The sequence below is a fragment of the Coregonus clupeaformis genome, unplaced genomic scaffold (genome assembly GCF_020615455.1).
Source record: "Coregonus clupeaformis isolate EN_2021a unplaced genomic scaffold, ASM2061545v1 scaf2874, whole genome shotgun sequence".
Classification (NCBI taxonomy): Eukaryota; Metazoa; Chordata; class Actinopteri; order Salmoniformes; family Salmonidae; genus Coregonus; species Coregonus clupeaformis.
Window position 1 is genome coordinate 23,378 of NW_025536328.1, and position 17,002 is coordinate 40,379.

Consider the following 17,002-nt stretch of genomic DNA (forward strand, 5'->3'; position numbering starts at 1 on the left):
CAATGTAGAAAATAGTAAAAATAAAGAAAAACCCTGGAATGAGTAGGTGTGTCCAGACTTTTGACTGGTACTGTATATAGTCTTTGATTGCCGCTTTATAATGTACTGTGTCCTGCTCAAGTGTCTCAAGGTAACCAAATGCATGGACAAGCGTATATATATTTTCTCATCTTACTCCTTAACGTTTATGTAACCAATAGAGACCAAATAAAACAGGATATTAATCTAAAACTCTATATTCATCAAGCCTCACTGTGCCCATATATAAAACCCATGAATTATCATTATTATCAGGCTTTAATTTGTCATTACAACTAATGTAAGTGATTCTTGTGGAGCCCCATTCATCATCTGCCATCTGCAGTCCGACTGCATCGGAGGCTCTGGGATCATCCATATATAATTATGCTCCAAATGCCTAACTAACAGGTGTTCTCAGACACACACAAACCTACAATCCAACTTGGAAGTCTGTTGAAGGTACATGAGTATGATAGCAACTCATAATTGGAACATCCCAACATATGGTGGAATGCCTGGGATTTGTTCGGAACCTTGCAACATCTGGTGGCAGCAGTGGCGATTTAGTAAGAATGTATTTTTAAACCTAGAACTAGAACGCATATTTGCCTGAATGTAAATGGTATGTCATTAGAGTTTAAATAGTTAGTTTGCCGTGTAGTCCTGAAAAAATGAAGAAGAAAAAAGATGTACATGATACGTATATTAGCTCATCCACTCGTTCATTCAATCAATTCCTTTTCAAAAGTAAAAAAAAAAAAGAAACTCAATCTTCCTCACCGGATATCATCGTCATCAAAAAGGTCTTCAAAATCTGTGAAGAAAAAAAGATGCATGAATTTAGAATAATCCGTTGTCGGTTGTTTTGACTCATATTATCAGTTTTAACACAAGCAGACAAGGACGGCCGTATCTCTCATAAACCCCGGTGTGAGAGTAGTGGGTCAGAGAGATGCACCCTGGTAGAAGTGAGGGCCATTCTGGGATGTCTGCATGCCCTTCCTGTGCGTCTGTGGGCGGTCTTTGAGGTCAGATGTTTGATCGTAGAGCTCTGTACAAACATACAGAGTATCAATCCATAAAACATTTTCTGCCGCTACAAGTGTCTCGAGAAGCCTTTTTTCGCCAATGCAAATCTCCTTGTATGCAAATACACTGAGTATACAAAATATTAAGAACACCTCTTTCCATGATATAGACTGACAATATCCCTATGATCCCTTATTGATGTCACTTGTTAAATCGTCTTCAAATCAGTGCAGATGAAGGGGGAGGAGACAGGTTAAAGAAGGATTTTTAAGTCTCGAGACATAGATTGTGTATATTCCCATTTGGAGCAAACAACAACAGGTTGTATCAACGTTGTTTCAACAGGGAACAACGCCGTTGAAACAATGTGGAAAATCAATTAGATTTGCACAAATTCATCAATGTACACACATTTTTGAGGGATTGTCTTTTTATTTTCACTCAAATTTCAAGTAAAATTTCACTTGACTATTGTAGATCTCACTTTGAATAAAAGGTAGTTGACAATGGAATACAAATATATTAATTCAAACTAGATGATGAACTGACGTCTGTGCATGCAGTCATGTCTACAGTATGCAGACTGTATGGGCATACTGATGTCCCAACCTGTGATCTTCACAAGTCATTGTCTGTGGAAGGAAAAGGAAAAGACACAAACAGGAAAACAATACTTTAAGCCAAATGAAAGACTTTACCAAACCAACCACTTGTACATTACCTGCACTCTAAGACGGGCAGTTAAAATAGACACAATTATCTATCTGGTGTTACATGTTTATAGGGAGGAATGTTTCAGGGACATATCTTTATCAAGTATCTATCTGGTGTTACATGTTTATAGGGAGGAATGTTTCAGAGACATATCTTAATCAAGTATCTATCTGGTGTTACATGTTTATAGGGAGGAATGTTCCAGGGACATATCTTTATCAAGTATCTATCTGGTGTTACATGTTTATAGGGAGGCATGTTCCAGGGACATATCTTAATCAATTATCTATCTGGTGTTACATGTTTATAGGGAGGAATGTTCAGGGACATATCTTAATCAAGTATCTATCTGGTGTTACATGTTTATAGGGAGGAATGTTTCAGGGACATATCTTAATCAATTATCTATCTGGTGTTACATGTTTATAGGGAGGAATGTTCCAGGGAAAAGCATATCTTAATCAAGTATCTATCTGGTGTTACATGTTTATAGGGAGGAATGTTCCAGGGACATATCTTAATCAAGTATCTATCTGGTGTTACATGTTTATAGTGAGGAATGTTTCAGGGACATATCTTAATCAAGTATCTATCTGGTGTTACATGTTTATAGGGAGGAATGTTCCAGGGACATATCTTAATCAAGTATCTATCTGGTGTTACATGTTTATAGGGAGGAATGTTTCAGGGACATATCTTAATCAATTATCTATCTGGTGTTACATGTTTATAGGGAGGAATGTTCCAGGGACATATCTTAATCAAGTATCTATCTGGTGTTACATGTTTATAGGGAGGAATGTTCCAGGGACATATCTTAATCAAGTATCTATCTGGTGTTACATGTTTATAGGGAGGAATGTTTCAGGGACATATCTTAATCATATTATCTATCTGGTGTTACATGTTTATAGGGAGGAATGTTCCAGGGACATATCTTAATCAAGTATCTATTTGGTGTTACATGTTTATAGGGAGGCATGTTCCAGGGACATATCTTAATCAAGTATCTATTTGGTGTTACATGTTTATAGGGAGGCATGTTCCAGGGACATATCTTTTTCTTTTAGGAGCCACATTTCAAGACACTGTGGATCTCTCTTTGTGCATCTCCTTTGAACTCAATTGGGAAATGTGTAGCCACTTACTTAGTGTACCAGACCTGGGTTCAATTATCCTAGTATTTTAAATCTTTAAGAAACTTTGGCCATTTGATTGAGCCTGCCTGGTGTGCCAGATGGGTGGGGTTTGCACTTGGTTCCATTGTGCCATGCAAGATCAAGCACAGATTAAGACTGTAGAGAAACTAAAAATACTATTTGAACCCAGGTCTGATATGCAGCCTACTGTGTACACAAATGTTGTGTTCTACAGTACTGTCTGTAAACAAATGTAAGAATGGTCTTCTAAATCAACCTCTAACCCAGTGATTCACAGAGCTCTCCTGGAGCACCCCCAGCCAGCTGATTCAAATGGTCAATTTATAATCCTGAGTGGCTGCATCGCACTGCTAGAGGCGGTCACTACAGACCCAGGTTCGATCCCCGGGCTGTATCACAACCGCCTGATCGGGAGTCCCATAGGCGCGCGCACAATTGGTCCATCATCGTCCGAGTTAGGAAAGGGTTTGGTTGGGTAGGCCGTCATTGTAAATAAGAATTTGTTCTTAATTGACTTGCCTAGTTAAATAAAGGTTAAATAAAATAAAATAAAATAAAAATAAATCAGCTACTGCTAGTTATGGAATACATCAAAGATGTGGACTGGCTGGACGTACTCAGGAAAGACTTTGATTAATCAAAATACAAAAAATCACAAATAATTTGTGAGCTACTTGATCGATCCAAACAATCCACTTCAGGTTTGGAGGAAGCCTCTTCAACTAGACACAGTCACATAGCTAGCTATTGCAACAAAGAGGAAATAAATACATACATTCTGTCTCCAAAAACAAACGTCTTGCATAACAACCCTGAATGTTCCAGAAGAGGAGCTCTAGGTAGGCTAAGTGAATCCGATTTTTGCCTGACTCCATTATTTATTTCATTCAGTTTTCGCTGTTTTGTTTTTCCAGGTTTCCGTATAAAAAAAAAAAATATTATCTGGTTTTCACTATCAAAATGAAAAACATTTTATAGAAAACAAATGTGGATGTTCTAAGTCCTAATGCTTAGAACCACATCCAGGATACAATTTTTGGGGTCTGGAAAAAATGTGAGAAATTTGGATTTTTGGGGTGTAGTTACCCTTTAATTCAAGTGTGTACCTAACAAGAGGCTGTTGTTTAGCTGTGTTTTTTGTAGCACACATTTAATGGTAGAGTTTGCAAACAAATACCCACTGGATTGATGAAAATAATAATGATATCATTCTGCCAGGAAGGTACTGTAGTATTTAATTGAGAAGGTTTTTGTGAAAGCCTTTCCATCTACCAGGGCCCAGTCTTTCCAAAGTTATCTGGATTTCAGCTATCGGAATAGGATTAAATGCATTGAAATAGATTGAGAGTCCCCATTCAAGTCAATGATTTATCTTTTTTATTTATTATATTTCTATGCATTTAATCCTACCTGATAGGCGAAATCCAGATAGATAACTTTTGAAAACTGGGCCCTGAAGGCTGTTTTCAAAACATCATCGCTACGGCTACACAAAGTGGTAGACGCCCGCACCACACACACAGACTGGGGCATTATCGTTGCCTCTTCAGAGAGTAGCAGGAAATACGAAAATACTTTTGCATTCTGTTCATTATGACAAACTTGGCCAAATGTATTTATTTTCAATATATTTTAGTTGATTCCCTACCAATTTCAATACATTGTTGAATATTGTTGAATTCCGTTTTTAATGTCTGGATTCCGTGATTCTGTGCGCGTTCTCGGCATTGCAGATTTTAAAAGACATATAGTAAGTCTAATACTCTTTTACTCAAACCCTGTAGGAGGCTCTCGTAAGAATCTGACAGTTCTGTTCTAAAAGGCAAATGGCTCTTAGTGATCATTTCCTTCATCGTTAGTTCTAAAAGTCATGTTTGATGTTATTTTGCCTCAGGACAAGGATCACACTACATTATAAAACGAACTTTGTAAAAGAAAAACAGGAGTGCTGGTTTGAGGCCAGTAAAGACGCTTCCTGCTGCTCCAGAAGCCAACAGAGTTCTCGAAGCAACAGAATGGAGGTGAGCAGCTGGAGAAAGGCATGCACTAATGGATTCAATCTGCCCTGACCACTTGGCTCATATGGAATACAGATCAGCTGCGCTGGTTAAAGGCAACAACCTCAACCCATTCAAAATTCCAATGCCCTACCAAGTCAATGTGCTTGAATTACAGTTTAATTGATGCTATGAGTGTTAACATGATAGGAGTCTCAGGATTGATATTGTAACAAACGATCTGTAGGTAAACTATGAAAGGATGAACCCTTATTGAAGCAGTGGTTAGCTAGTCTGCCTACAGGCTGGGAGACCCGGTTTCAGACTCGCAAAGGGCCTTACACTGTTATGTTCCCAAACAGATCGCACAATATCAAAACTATGCATATATTTGATACTGTTCAGTGATGTTTTAGTAATTTTAGCAGTTTGACTCTTAAATGTTTGAAAACCAAATAAAGATCATTGCTATTATATATTTGGAGTCAGTAACGTTGCAGTTAACCACACTACAACATTACAAAGTTTAATTGGACTATTCTGGTCAGCCATGTCTATCCACGGATGCAGAATTTGGCATGGTACGTCATAATGTCATTTCCTGCTTGTAGAGACATCATATTACCAGATTACAACCAGGTAAAAACATGTTTTTTTGAAGGACAACATCAAGATGTCTTGGAAATCTGGCCAGTTAGCCTTGATGCCTTTCTCGAACTTCATATTTTGTTTGTTATCTTGTCAGTTAAAAGACACCTTTTCCTGATCACTAAAAAATACGTCTAGAAAACAAACTTTTTTACTTTTATATAAATCAGTACACAACCTGACCAACGCGTCACAACAGATGTCAGAATGACGTCATGGCAACCAGCTTTGTGTACTGGGTATGGAGTGTACCTTTATGAATAATGAGTGTCTTCAAAAGAGTTGCAGCCTATAGCAGGGTTTCCCAAACTCAGTCCTGGGCCCCACCCCCTCTCCCTTGGGTGCACGGTTTGTTTTTTTGTACAAGCACTACACAGCTGTTTCATCTAAGCTTGATGATGAGTTGGTTATTTGAATCAGCTGTGTAGTGCCAGGGCAAAAAAACAAAGTTTGAGAAACCGAGTTTGAGAAACCCTGGTCTTTAGGATGCCAAGTGGACATGGCCCTGATCCAATACCTGACCACCAAAGCCCAAGAATGTAGCAGCACCTCGGTCTCTGACAGGATAGATAGTTCCATATTTACTATGGGAGATTTAGAGTTATCATTTCACCCTAACAGGCGTTCTTAATCTTACCATTGAAAATGTCTACATGAACTGCCTCATCATTGCGGCCAGTTCCATCAGCAGTTCTCCAGTGTCGAGCAGCTGGACAGATCAAGCAGGGAAGCAGTGGAATAAAGGGGGTGATAACAGGAGTGCCTGTGAGCGTTCGCACTAAAAGAGGTAAACGACAATTTGAGAGGAGGCGTTCTTGTGAATGTTCAAAGATTGTAGGCAACAAGGGGTGGAGTTAGGGTAGATAGCCTGTCTATTCTGTTACACTTCAAGGACCGGGTACTGCCAAATAAAGTAACCATAGGATATATGAGTTATTATGTGAGGGCTTATGTGCCGAAGCCTTTAAGATGTTATAAATGCCAGAGGTTTGGGCATGTGGCAACAGTCTGTAAAGAGAAAAAGAGGTGTGCCAGGTGTGGAGGAGAGCATGAGTATGGGAAGTGTGGAGATGGTGTACAACCAAAGTGCTGCAACTGTGGGGGTGCTCATAGTGTGGCATATAGTGGGTGTGAGGTTATGAAGAAGGCAGTGGAGGTGCAACAAGTGAGAGTGGAGAGAAGGTTGCCATATGCTGAGGCAGTGAGGGTGGTCCAGGAGAGAAGGGTGTCATATGCTGAGGCAGTGAGGGTGGTCCAGGAGAGAAGGGTGTCATATGCTGAGGCAGTGAGGGTGGTCCAGGAGAGAAGGTTGCCATGTGCTGAGGCAGTGGGGGTGGTCCAGGTCCAGGGAGCTACAAGTTCAAGGGAGAGATGGGTAGGAGCATCTAGACCAGGGATTATGGGGCAGGTGGGCCGCGATATGGTATACATAGAAAAAAAAAAGGGTGCCACCTTCATAAAGCAAGAACTTCCTTACAGGTTGCTAGGCAAAGGTATTGAACAGGAGTACGTGGTAGTGGAGGTGTGGTTGAGAGGAGGGGTGATAGTGGGAGTGAACTACTATAATCCTTGTCAGATATTGGACCTGGAAGTGCTGGAGAGGGTGGAGGGCCAGGATAGAAATAAGGTCATGTGGTGTGGGGATATTAATTCCCACAACACGCTCTGGGGGGGAAACGGATGGATGGAAATGGCCATGTGATGGAAAATCTGATAGAAATGAAAGATCTAGTGTGTTTGAATGATGGCAGAGGGACCAGGATTGATGTAGCCACGGGGAAAGGGTCTGCCTTGGACCTCACTCTAGTATCTAGTGCGATGGCAGGAATCTGTCTGTGAGTGGGAGGTATGGGAGGAGTCGACAGTAGGGAGTGATCATTACCCCATTGTATGTACAGTAGGGAGTGATCATTACCCCATTGTATGTACAGTAGGGAGTGATCATTACCCCATTGTATGTACAGTAGGGAGTGATCATTACCCCATTGTATGTACAGTAGGGAGTGATCATTACCCCATTGTATGTACAGTAGGGAGTGATCATTACCCCATTGTATGTACAGTAGGGAGTGATCATTACCCCATTGTATGTACAGTAGGGAGTGATCATTACCCCATTGTATGCACAGTAGGCCGGAGGGAGGAGGAGGTGTTAGTGGATGGAGCAGGCAGGTGGGTGTTTGGAAGGGCATAGTGGGATCAGTTTCAGGAGCTGAGTGAGCAGGTGATGGTTCGGGTGGATATGAGAGGGGATGTGGATAGTATGAATAACTGGGTGAGAACAGCGTTAGTGGGGGCAGCTACTGAGGCTATACCTAAGAGTTCAGGGAGGAGGAGGAGGAAAGCAGTCCCATGGTGGACGGAGGAATGTGGGGCAATGGTGAGGAGTAGGAAAAGGGCATTTAGAGTACTGAAAAGGACGCATAACTTCCAACATCTGATTCAGTATAAACAGGCCCAGGCCATGGTGAGGAGAACTATCCATCAGGCAAAGAGGTCATGTTGGCATCGGTTCTGTGACACCATTGGAAGGGCGACACCTGTGGGAGAAGTGTGGGGGATGATTAAGAGGATGAGTGGGATCAGAAAGAAGGGAGTGGGATTATCCAGTGTTGACGAAAGTGGGAGGATGTGGCAGTAACAGATGAGGAGAAGGCAGAGATGATGGCCAAAGTATTTGTCCAAGTGCATAGCTCTGCAAATCTGTCAGAGCAGGGGCAGAGAGAGAATAAGAGAGGAGAATCCTGGAGTGCTGGATAGGAAGGAGGATGTAAATGATGCGTTGAATACACCATTTACCTTCACCTGCGAAAGATGAGGTGTGCTATGTTATGTTGGCCCATCTTAGTGATGAGGCACTGGATAAGGTTTTGTGTGGGGGAGGAAACTACAAGGCAGCTGGATGGAGGCAGTAATGGTACCAATCGGAAGCCAGGAAGGACCCAACGAGGCCAACAAGCTATCGCCAATAGCTTTAACATCACATGTATGTAAGATTATGGAACGTATGGTTTTTATGAGAAGGAGACTGTCGTAGCTGTCTTTTTGATGTGAAGGTATATGATGTGGAAGGAGGGGTTGTTAATCAAGTTTGATATTATGGGGGTAGGAGGAAGAACGTACAACTGGATAAAGGATTTCCTGTTTGGAAGGTCTATCCAGGTGAGGGTGGGGAAGTCTTTATCAGGCAGCTACCTGGTGGATAACGGTACACCGCAGGGGAGCGTGATTAGTCCTCTGTTGTTCTCAATCATGATCAATGATGTTTACTTTCAGTTATGGCGGATATAGGGAGGTCGTAATTTGCAGATGATGGGGCCTTATGGAAGAGGGGAAGAAATATGCCATTCATAGTCAGGAAGGTACAGGAAGCAATTGATGAGGTAGAGTAGTGGACATTAATGTGGGGATTCAGGTTCTCTGTAGAGAAAACTCAGTGTTCTTTACCTGGAGGAAGGTGGGAGATGAGGTACGCTTGAGGTTATAGGGGGAGAAACTTGGAGAGGGTGGGGGGCCTTCAGGTTCCTTGGGGTATACTTTGACACTAGACTGATGTAGTGAGGTGTTTCGGACATCCCCAGTGGCTGCATTACAGGTGGAGATGGGGGATATGCCATTGCAGATTAGGCGACAGCAGCTGGCATTGATTTATTGGGTCAACCTACAGGGACATGGGGTGTCTCATCCTGCGAAAGTGATTTTACAGGCATGCTGGGAACATGAGCGAAGACAGAACACGAGCTTTGGGTGGGTGGGTAATACCTAGGCAAAGGAGATGGGACTGTATGGAAGGGGAGTTTAGTCCAACGGTAGCTATTCCTGTAAATCCACCATGGCCATACTGTTGGCCTTGCAGTGGGTGGAGGAAGTCAAGCCAGACAGAGTAGTTATTTGCTCCTGATTAATGTGCAGTGTTGATGAGTCTCCAGTCCTATAGCTCACGTAGAAGACAAGACCTGTTTTATGAGGTGCTACAAACCCATGGCAGGATTAGACAGATGGGTATACAGATACGATTTACTTGGGTCCAAGCCCATGTGGGGGTGGAGTGGAACGAGGCAGTTGGATGTACTGGCTAAACAAGCACTTAGTAGTGGGGATGTTGATATTGTAGTTTCAATGAGCAAGGCAGAAAGCCTGATATGGACAGTGATGGTGCAGAGATGGCTGGAGCAGTGGAATAGAGATACTAAAGGGCAGGCATTTATTTTAAGTACAGAGGAAAGTCGGGAGGGGAGGACGGCAGGAAGGGACAGAAAGGAGGAGGCTATTTTTACAAGATTAAGGGTGGGACACAGCCAGTTGAATAAGACCTTAAATGTCATAGGAAAGCATCCAACAGCAACGTGTGATTATTGCCAGGAAACAGAGACTGTGGAGCATGTATTGCTACAGTGTGGTGGGCAGTATCAGAGGGAAAGAGAGAGGCTGAGATCTAGTATGAGGGTGAAGGTGATACAGGAAATTAGTTTAAAGAGTATATTTAGTAGAACGTCATTAGATATAGTCTACAATATTTTGTTATCTTTTTGAAGAACAACGGGGCTGGCAGGTAGGATTTAGTTTCTCCCTGTCTCTGGCCCACACTCCAGTACGGTAGGTGGCGATAATGCACCATAACGTTGGATGCCAACCGCCGATAAAGACGACAACGGTGCGCTAGCTATTTAGCTACCAGGCTGTGCTGGCTAAATTCAATAAAAGTGATTATTAATCGAATCTCCAGCTAACTTAAACGTCCTACAACCACCAAATAGAGCTTGGTTACTTCTCGTGTGAGTTCATTCAGAGTAAATGTAACTAGTTACAGTAGCTCGCTAATACGTAACGTTAACGTTAGCTATCATAGCAAGCTAACTAGCAATTCTGAAGCATAAATGTTTGCAAACCTCATCAAGATCCACGTATGGCCCAGCTCCTTCAGGGAACATCTCGTCGACTGCTGGCTTCATCACGGCTGAGTTTGATAGGCCTTTAATTGTCATAAATGAATTAAATAATTGAACGCTTGAATGTTTAGCAAATTAGCTGCTAGCTAGCTGCCGTCGCCGGGTTGATGCAGTGTCAAATAAAAATATATCCGATGGGGAGACAAGGAACGCGCATGCAAAATAATAAAGGGGCCGGAGACCTTACAGTGCATAGGAGCTATAGAACTGCCTTCTAAGGCACATTTACACTGACTTTGTATTTAGCTTAGTTTAAGACTATGTTGAATGAGACCATATGATGGATTAAAACAATGTTAATATGTTAGGAACATATTAAGACTCGTGCATTTATCAGGCGTTCTCTTTTTACAGGAGCCACAAGGTGGCAGTAGACATCTGTCCAAGATCAATCAAACTCACATGATATTGATTTCCTTATACTTTTATTGCCTCTAATGAGAATACTCATGTTTTCAGTTTGTGACAAACATTTAAAATTAGGTCACAACAATTAATTTCCAGTCATATGATTTAAAATAACGTAATGTAGCTGGAATATATATCTCATTTTTTTTTGTTATGATAAAAAGAAAAAAGCATTAAAAAACTCGGACAAAAATATTACTGTACATTATTTTCCTCTAACAATTCCTCTGAATAATGAATGGAATGTCACTGAAGTTTGCCGAGCTAACATGTTATTATACAGATGAGGGAAACTATATTACTTTTTTCCATCAACATCTCTTTTGCATACTATGTTGTTGCAAACCAAATGTCCCTGTGGGAAAATTCTATGAAGTTCTACTCTATCCAATTGTATTCAATCTCTCAGAGGGTCTTATCACAGCCCTGCTGCCTGCTGGCGACCATCCGGCTAACGTCAATGTTGCTGCTTGTGAAGATCTCCCTGGCTTTGTCGACGGTGGCGGCAGGGAGGGTGCGTGTGCGCCCCAGGATCCAGGCAAAGTCCATGTGGAACAGACGCAGGACATCGGTGCAGGAATAGACTAGAGCTGAGTTCTCATAGTCGGTGGAGATGACCCAGTAAGGCGAGTAGGGGAGGACTGTTAGAGAGACAGAGATGGGAAACAACCACAGGATCGACAGAGATGGGAAACAACCACAGGATCGACAGAGATGGGAAACAACCACAGGATCGACAGAGATGGGAAACAACCACAGGATCGACAGAGATGGGAAACAACCACAGGATCGACAGAGATGGGGAAACAACCACAGGATCGGACAGAGATGGGAAACAACCACAGGATCACATTATGCATAGTCACTTTAACTCTACCCACATGTACATATTACCTCAACTACCTCAACTAGCGGTGCCCCGCACATTGACTCTGCAACGGTACCCCCTGTATATATAGCCTCCCCTACTGTTACTTTATTTTACTTCTGCTCTTTTTTTCTCAACACTTTTTTGTTGTTGTTTTATTTTTACTTTTTTTGTTAAAAAATAAATGCACTGTTGGTTAAGGGCTGTAAGTAAGCATTTCACTGTAATGTCTGCACCTGTTGTATTCGGCGCATGTGACCAATAAAATTTGATTTGATTTGATTTGATTACCTTTATTCCACAGATTATAACGTGATTACAGTCGTGATGACTCCTTCAAACTGCAGAAAATTGAATTACCTCTCTCAAATGATGCTCAAGATCAACAAAGTGGGATGAGATGGCCTTTGGTTGTTATTTGATATTGTTCTGTTTATATGGGCTAACGGGTCCGACTCATGACATCTCCTGATTTTCAAAAACAACCCCTCTCATTAGAACTCTGTGGTGAGTGATCTCTACTGCTCAGTTTGTTCTTAAAGGCTGCCATCTTTTCTAGTTTTTGTTTATTATTCTGGTACGATGTTGACCAATGAATGTCATTTGTTAGCTGGGAAGTCCACACACATGTTCAGTAGGGCACACTAGCAAAGATTTTGCAACCGAAAAGAAAACAAAATCTCATAGGACAAGTTCAGGTAGTAGCCACCTCCCTGTTTTATTCAATGATTTACATGTACACTAGATGACGGACAGGGGCTGCTTTTTCTGAAGCAAAGCGCCCCTCCACCCTTGGCACTCCCCCACCATTGTCAAAATATTTAGGAAGCTATAGAAATGCATTTATTAATGTCTACATTTGTTTTAGTCACATTATTCTATTACAGACACCTTAACGCATATTTTTTAATTATATTATGTTTCCCTTGAGGACTGGAGCTGGGCAGTGACACTCCTGCCCTAGATGAGGTTATACTCCTACTCCTGAGTGGCGCAGTGGTCTAAGGCACTGCATCGCAGTGTGCCACTAGAGATCCTGGTTCGAATCCAGGCTCTGTCGCAGCCGGCCGTGACCGGGAGACTCATTGGCGGCGCACAATTGGCCCAGCGTCGTCCAGGGTAGGGGAGGGAATGGCCGGCAGGGATGTAGCTCAGTTGATAGAGCATGGCGTTTGCAACGCCAGGGTTGTGGGTTCGATTCCCACGGGGGGCCAGTATAAAAAAATATGTATTCACTATCTGTAAGTCGCTCTGGATAAGAGCGTCTGCTAAATGACGTGAATGTAAATGTAATGAGGTGTAGGACAAGTGCAGGCAGTACATCCCTATTTAATATAGTTTCTCCCTGTTTAATGCAGTACCTCCCTATTTAATACAGTTTCTCCCTGTTTAATGCAGTACCTCCCTATTTAATACAGTTTCTCCCTGTTTAATGCAGCACCTCTATTTAATACAGTTTCTCCCTGTTTAATGCAGCACCTTCCTATTTAATGGAGTTTCTCCCTGTTTAATGCAGCACCTCCTATTTAATACAGTTTCTCCCTGTTTATTGCAGTAACTTCCTATTTAATGGAGTTTCTCCCTGTTTAATGCAGTACCTTCCTATTTAATGGAGTTTCTCCCTGTTTAATGCAGTACCTCCCTACCCAATACAGTTTCTCCCTGTTTAATGCAGTACCTCCCTATTTAATGGAGTTTCTCCCTGTTTAATGCAGTACCTCCCTATTTAATACAGCTTCTCCCTGTTTAATGCAGCACCTCCCTATTTAATACAGTTTCTCCCTACTGAACACAACCCTGGTTGCCCTACTCTACTGTAGTTACGTCGTAACAGCTTATCATAATGCTCACCATAAGAGTAGCTGATGCCTAACTTGGCTGGGTTCTTCAAGTCCTCCGTGACTCCTGTCCCCTCGATAGTCCTTAGCTCTCCCTTTCTGTCAAAGGTCACCAAAAGGTCAAAAGCATTAGATTCATATCAAAGGATTTAAACAGAAAGAACTGTATGGCAACTGAAATGAGCTGATTTTCAACTGAAATAAACTGCATTACATTTTAGTCATTTAGCAGACGCTCTTATCCAGAGCAATTAGGGTTAAGTGCCTTGCTCAAGGGCACATCGACAGATTTTTCACCTAGTCGGCTCGGGGATTAGAACCAGTGACCTTTCGGTTACTGGGCACAACGCTCTTAACCACTAAGCTACCTGCCGCCCAATGTATGGGCCCACTACTATGAATTTTCAAACAACAACATTGTTCAGGATAAAAGGTAACGAGGTGTATCTAGGGTTGAAAAATGCCAGTAACTTCCCCAATATTGCCTGTTTTTTCCAGAAATTCTGGTGGAAGTTTTCCAGAATTAGGAGGAAATAAGAAGGAAACGGAATTTCAGGATTTTTGGAAAACTGGGAAATGTAAATTACCGGAATTTTGCAATCCTAGGTGTACGTAATTTATCACAACATTCAGAGCTGACCACCTAAGGTCTGATCAGAGGAGAAGTGGGCCGATGCACCTCCCTTCAAACTGATTTGGATTTAAATAATGAAAGAACCACAGAAATAAACACATACAGCACTAAAACATTCAATCTCCCATCTTAACATGTTGTTGTGCGTGTTTGTTTTGCTTTTACACGTTGAGGATTTTCTTTGTAATGAAAAGTGATAGACAAGCCGAGAAAATTAAGAGAATGAATAGTGTAGTGTTTAGTTACTGGTAGGACAAGATTAGTATGGAATTACTGTGATATGTTATGATGATAATAATCATTTATATGATTGGCTGGCATATGATTGCAGGTAATATTGGCCGATTGGTAGGCAGGGGGTTGGTATTTTTATGCTGAAGGGGGCTGGACGGCTGGTGGGAAAGGTCCCAGTGGGGTACCGGGGTACGACGAGGGGGAGGAGGAGGAGGAGAGGCAAGATGAGGGAAACAATGGGTAGGGTTACAGGGCAGGCACCTGGAAATAATGACAATCAATCAACAGAGAAAACAAAGCTTACAAAAAATAAAAATCTGAGGGACAACAGATTTTATCACCCAAAATCTGTTCACAAAATAATGCTAATTGCAAATTTGCTATAGGAGGCTTATTTGATGAATATAAGTTTGGTAATGGTTGCGTTGTTAAAATCAAGAGGTGGCAAATCCAAATTACAATGAGCCGTTCTCAGCAGTCTCCTGTGGTACAAATGCACTGATATAAGGGACGATTGGTTGTGGCAACTATGGATTGTGCCTGTTTTATAGAGATATTTTTAGCATGGAAATTTAGCTGAGGGCTTCACTCATTTTAAAGTAGTAACTGGGGATACATGAGTTTGGAGAATCAGTCAAAGAAGAAGAAGAAAATGGACTACTTAAATGAGATGTTAATGGGCCATGCGTCACAGATATAACGACACAGGACAAAGATGAATCCTCATCCACATATTCTAGGGCCTGTTGTTCACACGTGTATCTGCCCTCTCATTGGCTAGAATGGTCACCTGATCTCGCCCCCGCCTGCCTTCCATCTTTGAGGACATGTATTTCCATTGTTAGGGCGGCCACTTGACTATCTTGTAATATAAAAATTGGGGAGGTTAGTAGGAATAGGTATAATTGGGGTCTGGGAAACTGGGCTTAGTTGTTGTAGGCTTTGTGATCCACCCTTACAAATAGAAAGATGGTAAAAGAGAGAAACCACAGGAAAGACAATTTTATGAATAAAATGGGAAATGGAGAAATGGAGGACAGATGACCATAGGCATATTTATAATTTAATGCAAAATATAAACATAAATATCTCTATCTGTCATAAACGCAAAACATACAGATTGATATCTTTAAAATGGAAAATGTACTACACTTTCCCCTAATTAGTACATTTTCAAGACAGAAAAAAAAGATTATCAACAACAACAACAAAAAGAAAATCAATAAAATGTGTTTAGCATCAACATGTAAAAATCAATATAATTTTAAGTTTATGCTATTTGTAAATATACAGCTATATAGAGATCATATTTGTTTCATTTCCCAGTCCCTGGTGTTAGTCTCTTCGTCTACATGAGAAAGATATTCAGCGAACTAATTTTGTTTCATCGACAAACCAAATTCATCATTGAACTCCCCAAACAAGTTTTTATTTGGACATTGATAGGATCATTATTCGAAACATTTATCTTTATAAGAAATCCATACAACAGCGAAAAGAATTTACCTGTTCTTGGTAGGATATCTGGTCAACTCAGGATGTGTATTTATAAGATAACCCTTCTCTCTCCTGGGTCATGCCACACTGGAAGTCTCTGTCATGAATGAATGTCTTTGTAGCATCCCGAGGCTTATTTCTGACAGAAAGTAAACAATTAGCAAATTGGAGTATGGGGGGAATACAGGATAAATGTATTAACCAATGGAGGGATGGAATAGGAGGACTGAGACGGACAGCCCTGGGGACATTGTCGGAAATGTTCATGTCACACTTGGGGGATTTCATGACTTAACGGCGCCGGTATTCATTGTTTACTCCACAGACATTGTATTGTCTGTTTTTTTAGTAAGTATGGGACATTTTTGAGTAGCACTCTATTTTGCAGTGCAGACCTATATATTTACTAAACAATTTGTTGTAAAAGGTATTCCACACAGTATATTTTGTAATTTAAACAACAGTTTGGAGGATGTAAACTTGAATATAAGACGTATATGATTTTCAGTAACAAACATACAAGTTTTTGCATGCAGATAATAAGAGGTTAAATGACTTAAAGCATCATTCCAACTCCTCCACGAATTATGAATGACAACCACACACACCCCGTGAAGAATAAAATCGTTGAGAGAAAATAATATGTATGTTTTAAGCCTTGATTGAGCTTCTTGCCTGGCTCTAATTAACCAATGGAATTGTCCTAAAAGATAAACAATTTGGCTCAGACAGGCTCAATCAATAGCTCCAAAATATTTGAAAGAAAAAACTTTTTTTTGGACCAAAGTGACTGACAAAAGTTTGCGAAATAGGGATCCAACATGGATGCCAATTAGTAGTAAATATAGTTGTACTCAGGAATGACAGCAGGGGGGGTCGATGATGGTATCTTGATTGATGCGGAGGTGAGATGGCTGGAGCAGTGTCTGGGACGGAACGCTGCTCAGGATCCAAGAAAGTCAATGGAAAGGGCAAAGTTAGTGCAGGAGAAAGGAAGGGAGACAG

General features: G+C 41.2%; 1 protein-coding gene and 1 pseudogene across 1 annotated transcript; both read right to left on the reverse strand.

The window, feature by feature from the left end:
- Nucleotides 1-678: 678 nt before the first annotated feature.
- On the reverse strand, nt 679-11,079 carry LOC123489212 (annotated as a pseudogene).
- A 68-nt stretch (nt 11,080-11,147) lies between these two features.
- Nucleotides 11,148-13,772, reverse strand: LOC123489213 (apolipoprotein D-like; the record flags this gene model as incomplete). The annotated part of the gene is made up of 2 exons (XM_045219895.1): nt 11,148-11,567; nt 13,646-13,772. Coding segments are annotated over 2 exons (363 nt in total), but the record flags the coding sequence as incomplete, so codon positions are not given.
- Between the last annotated feature and the right edge of the window lie 3,230 nt (nt 13,773-17,002).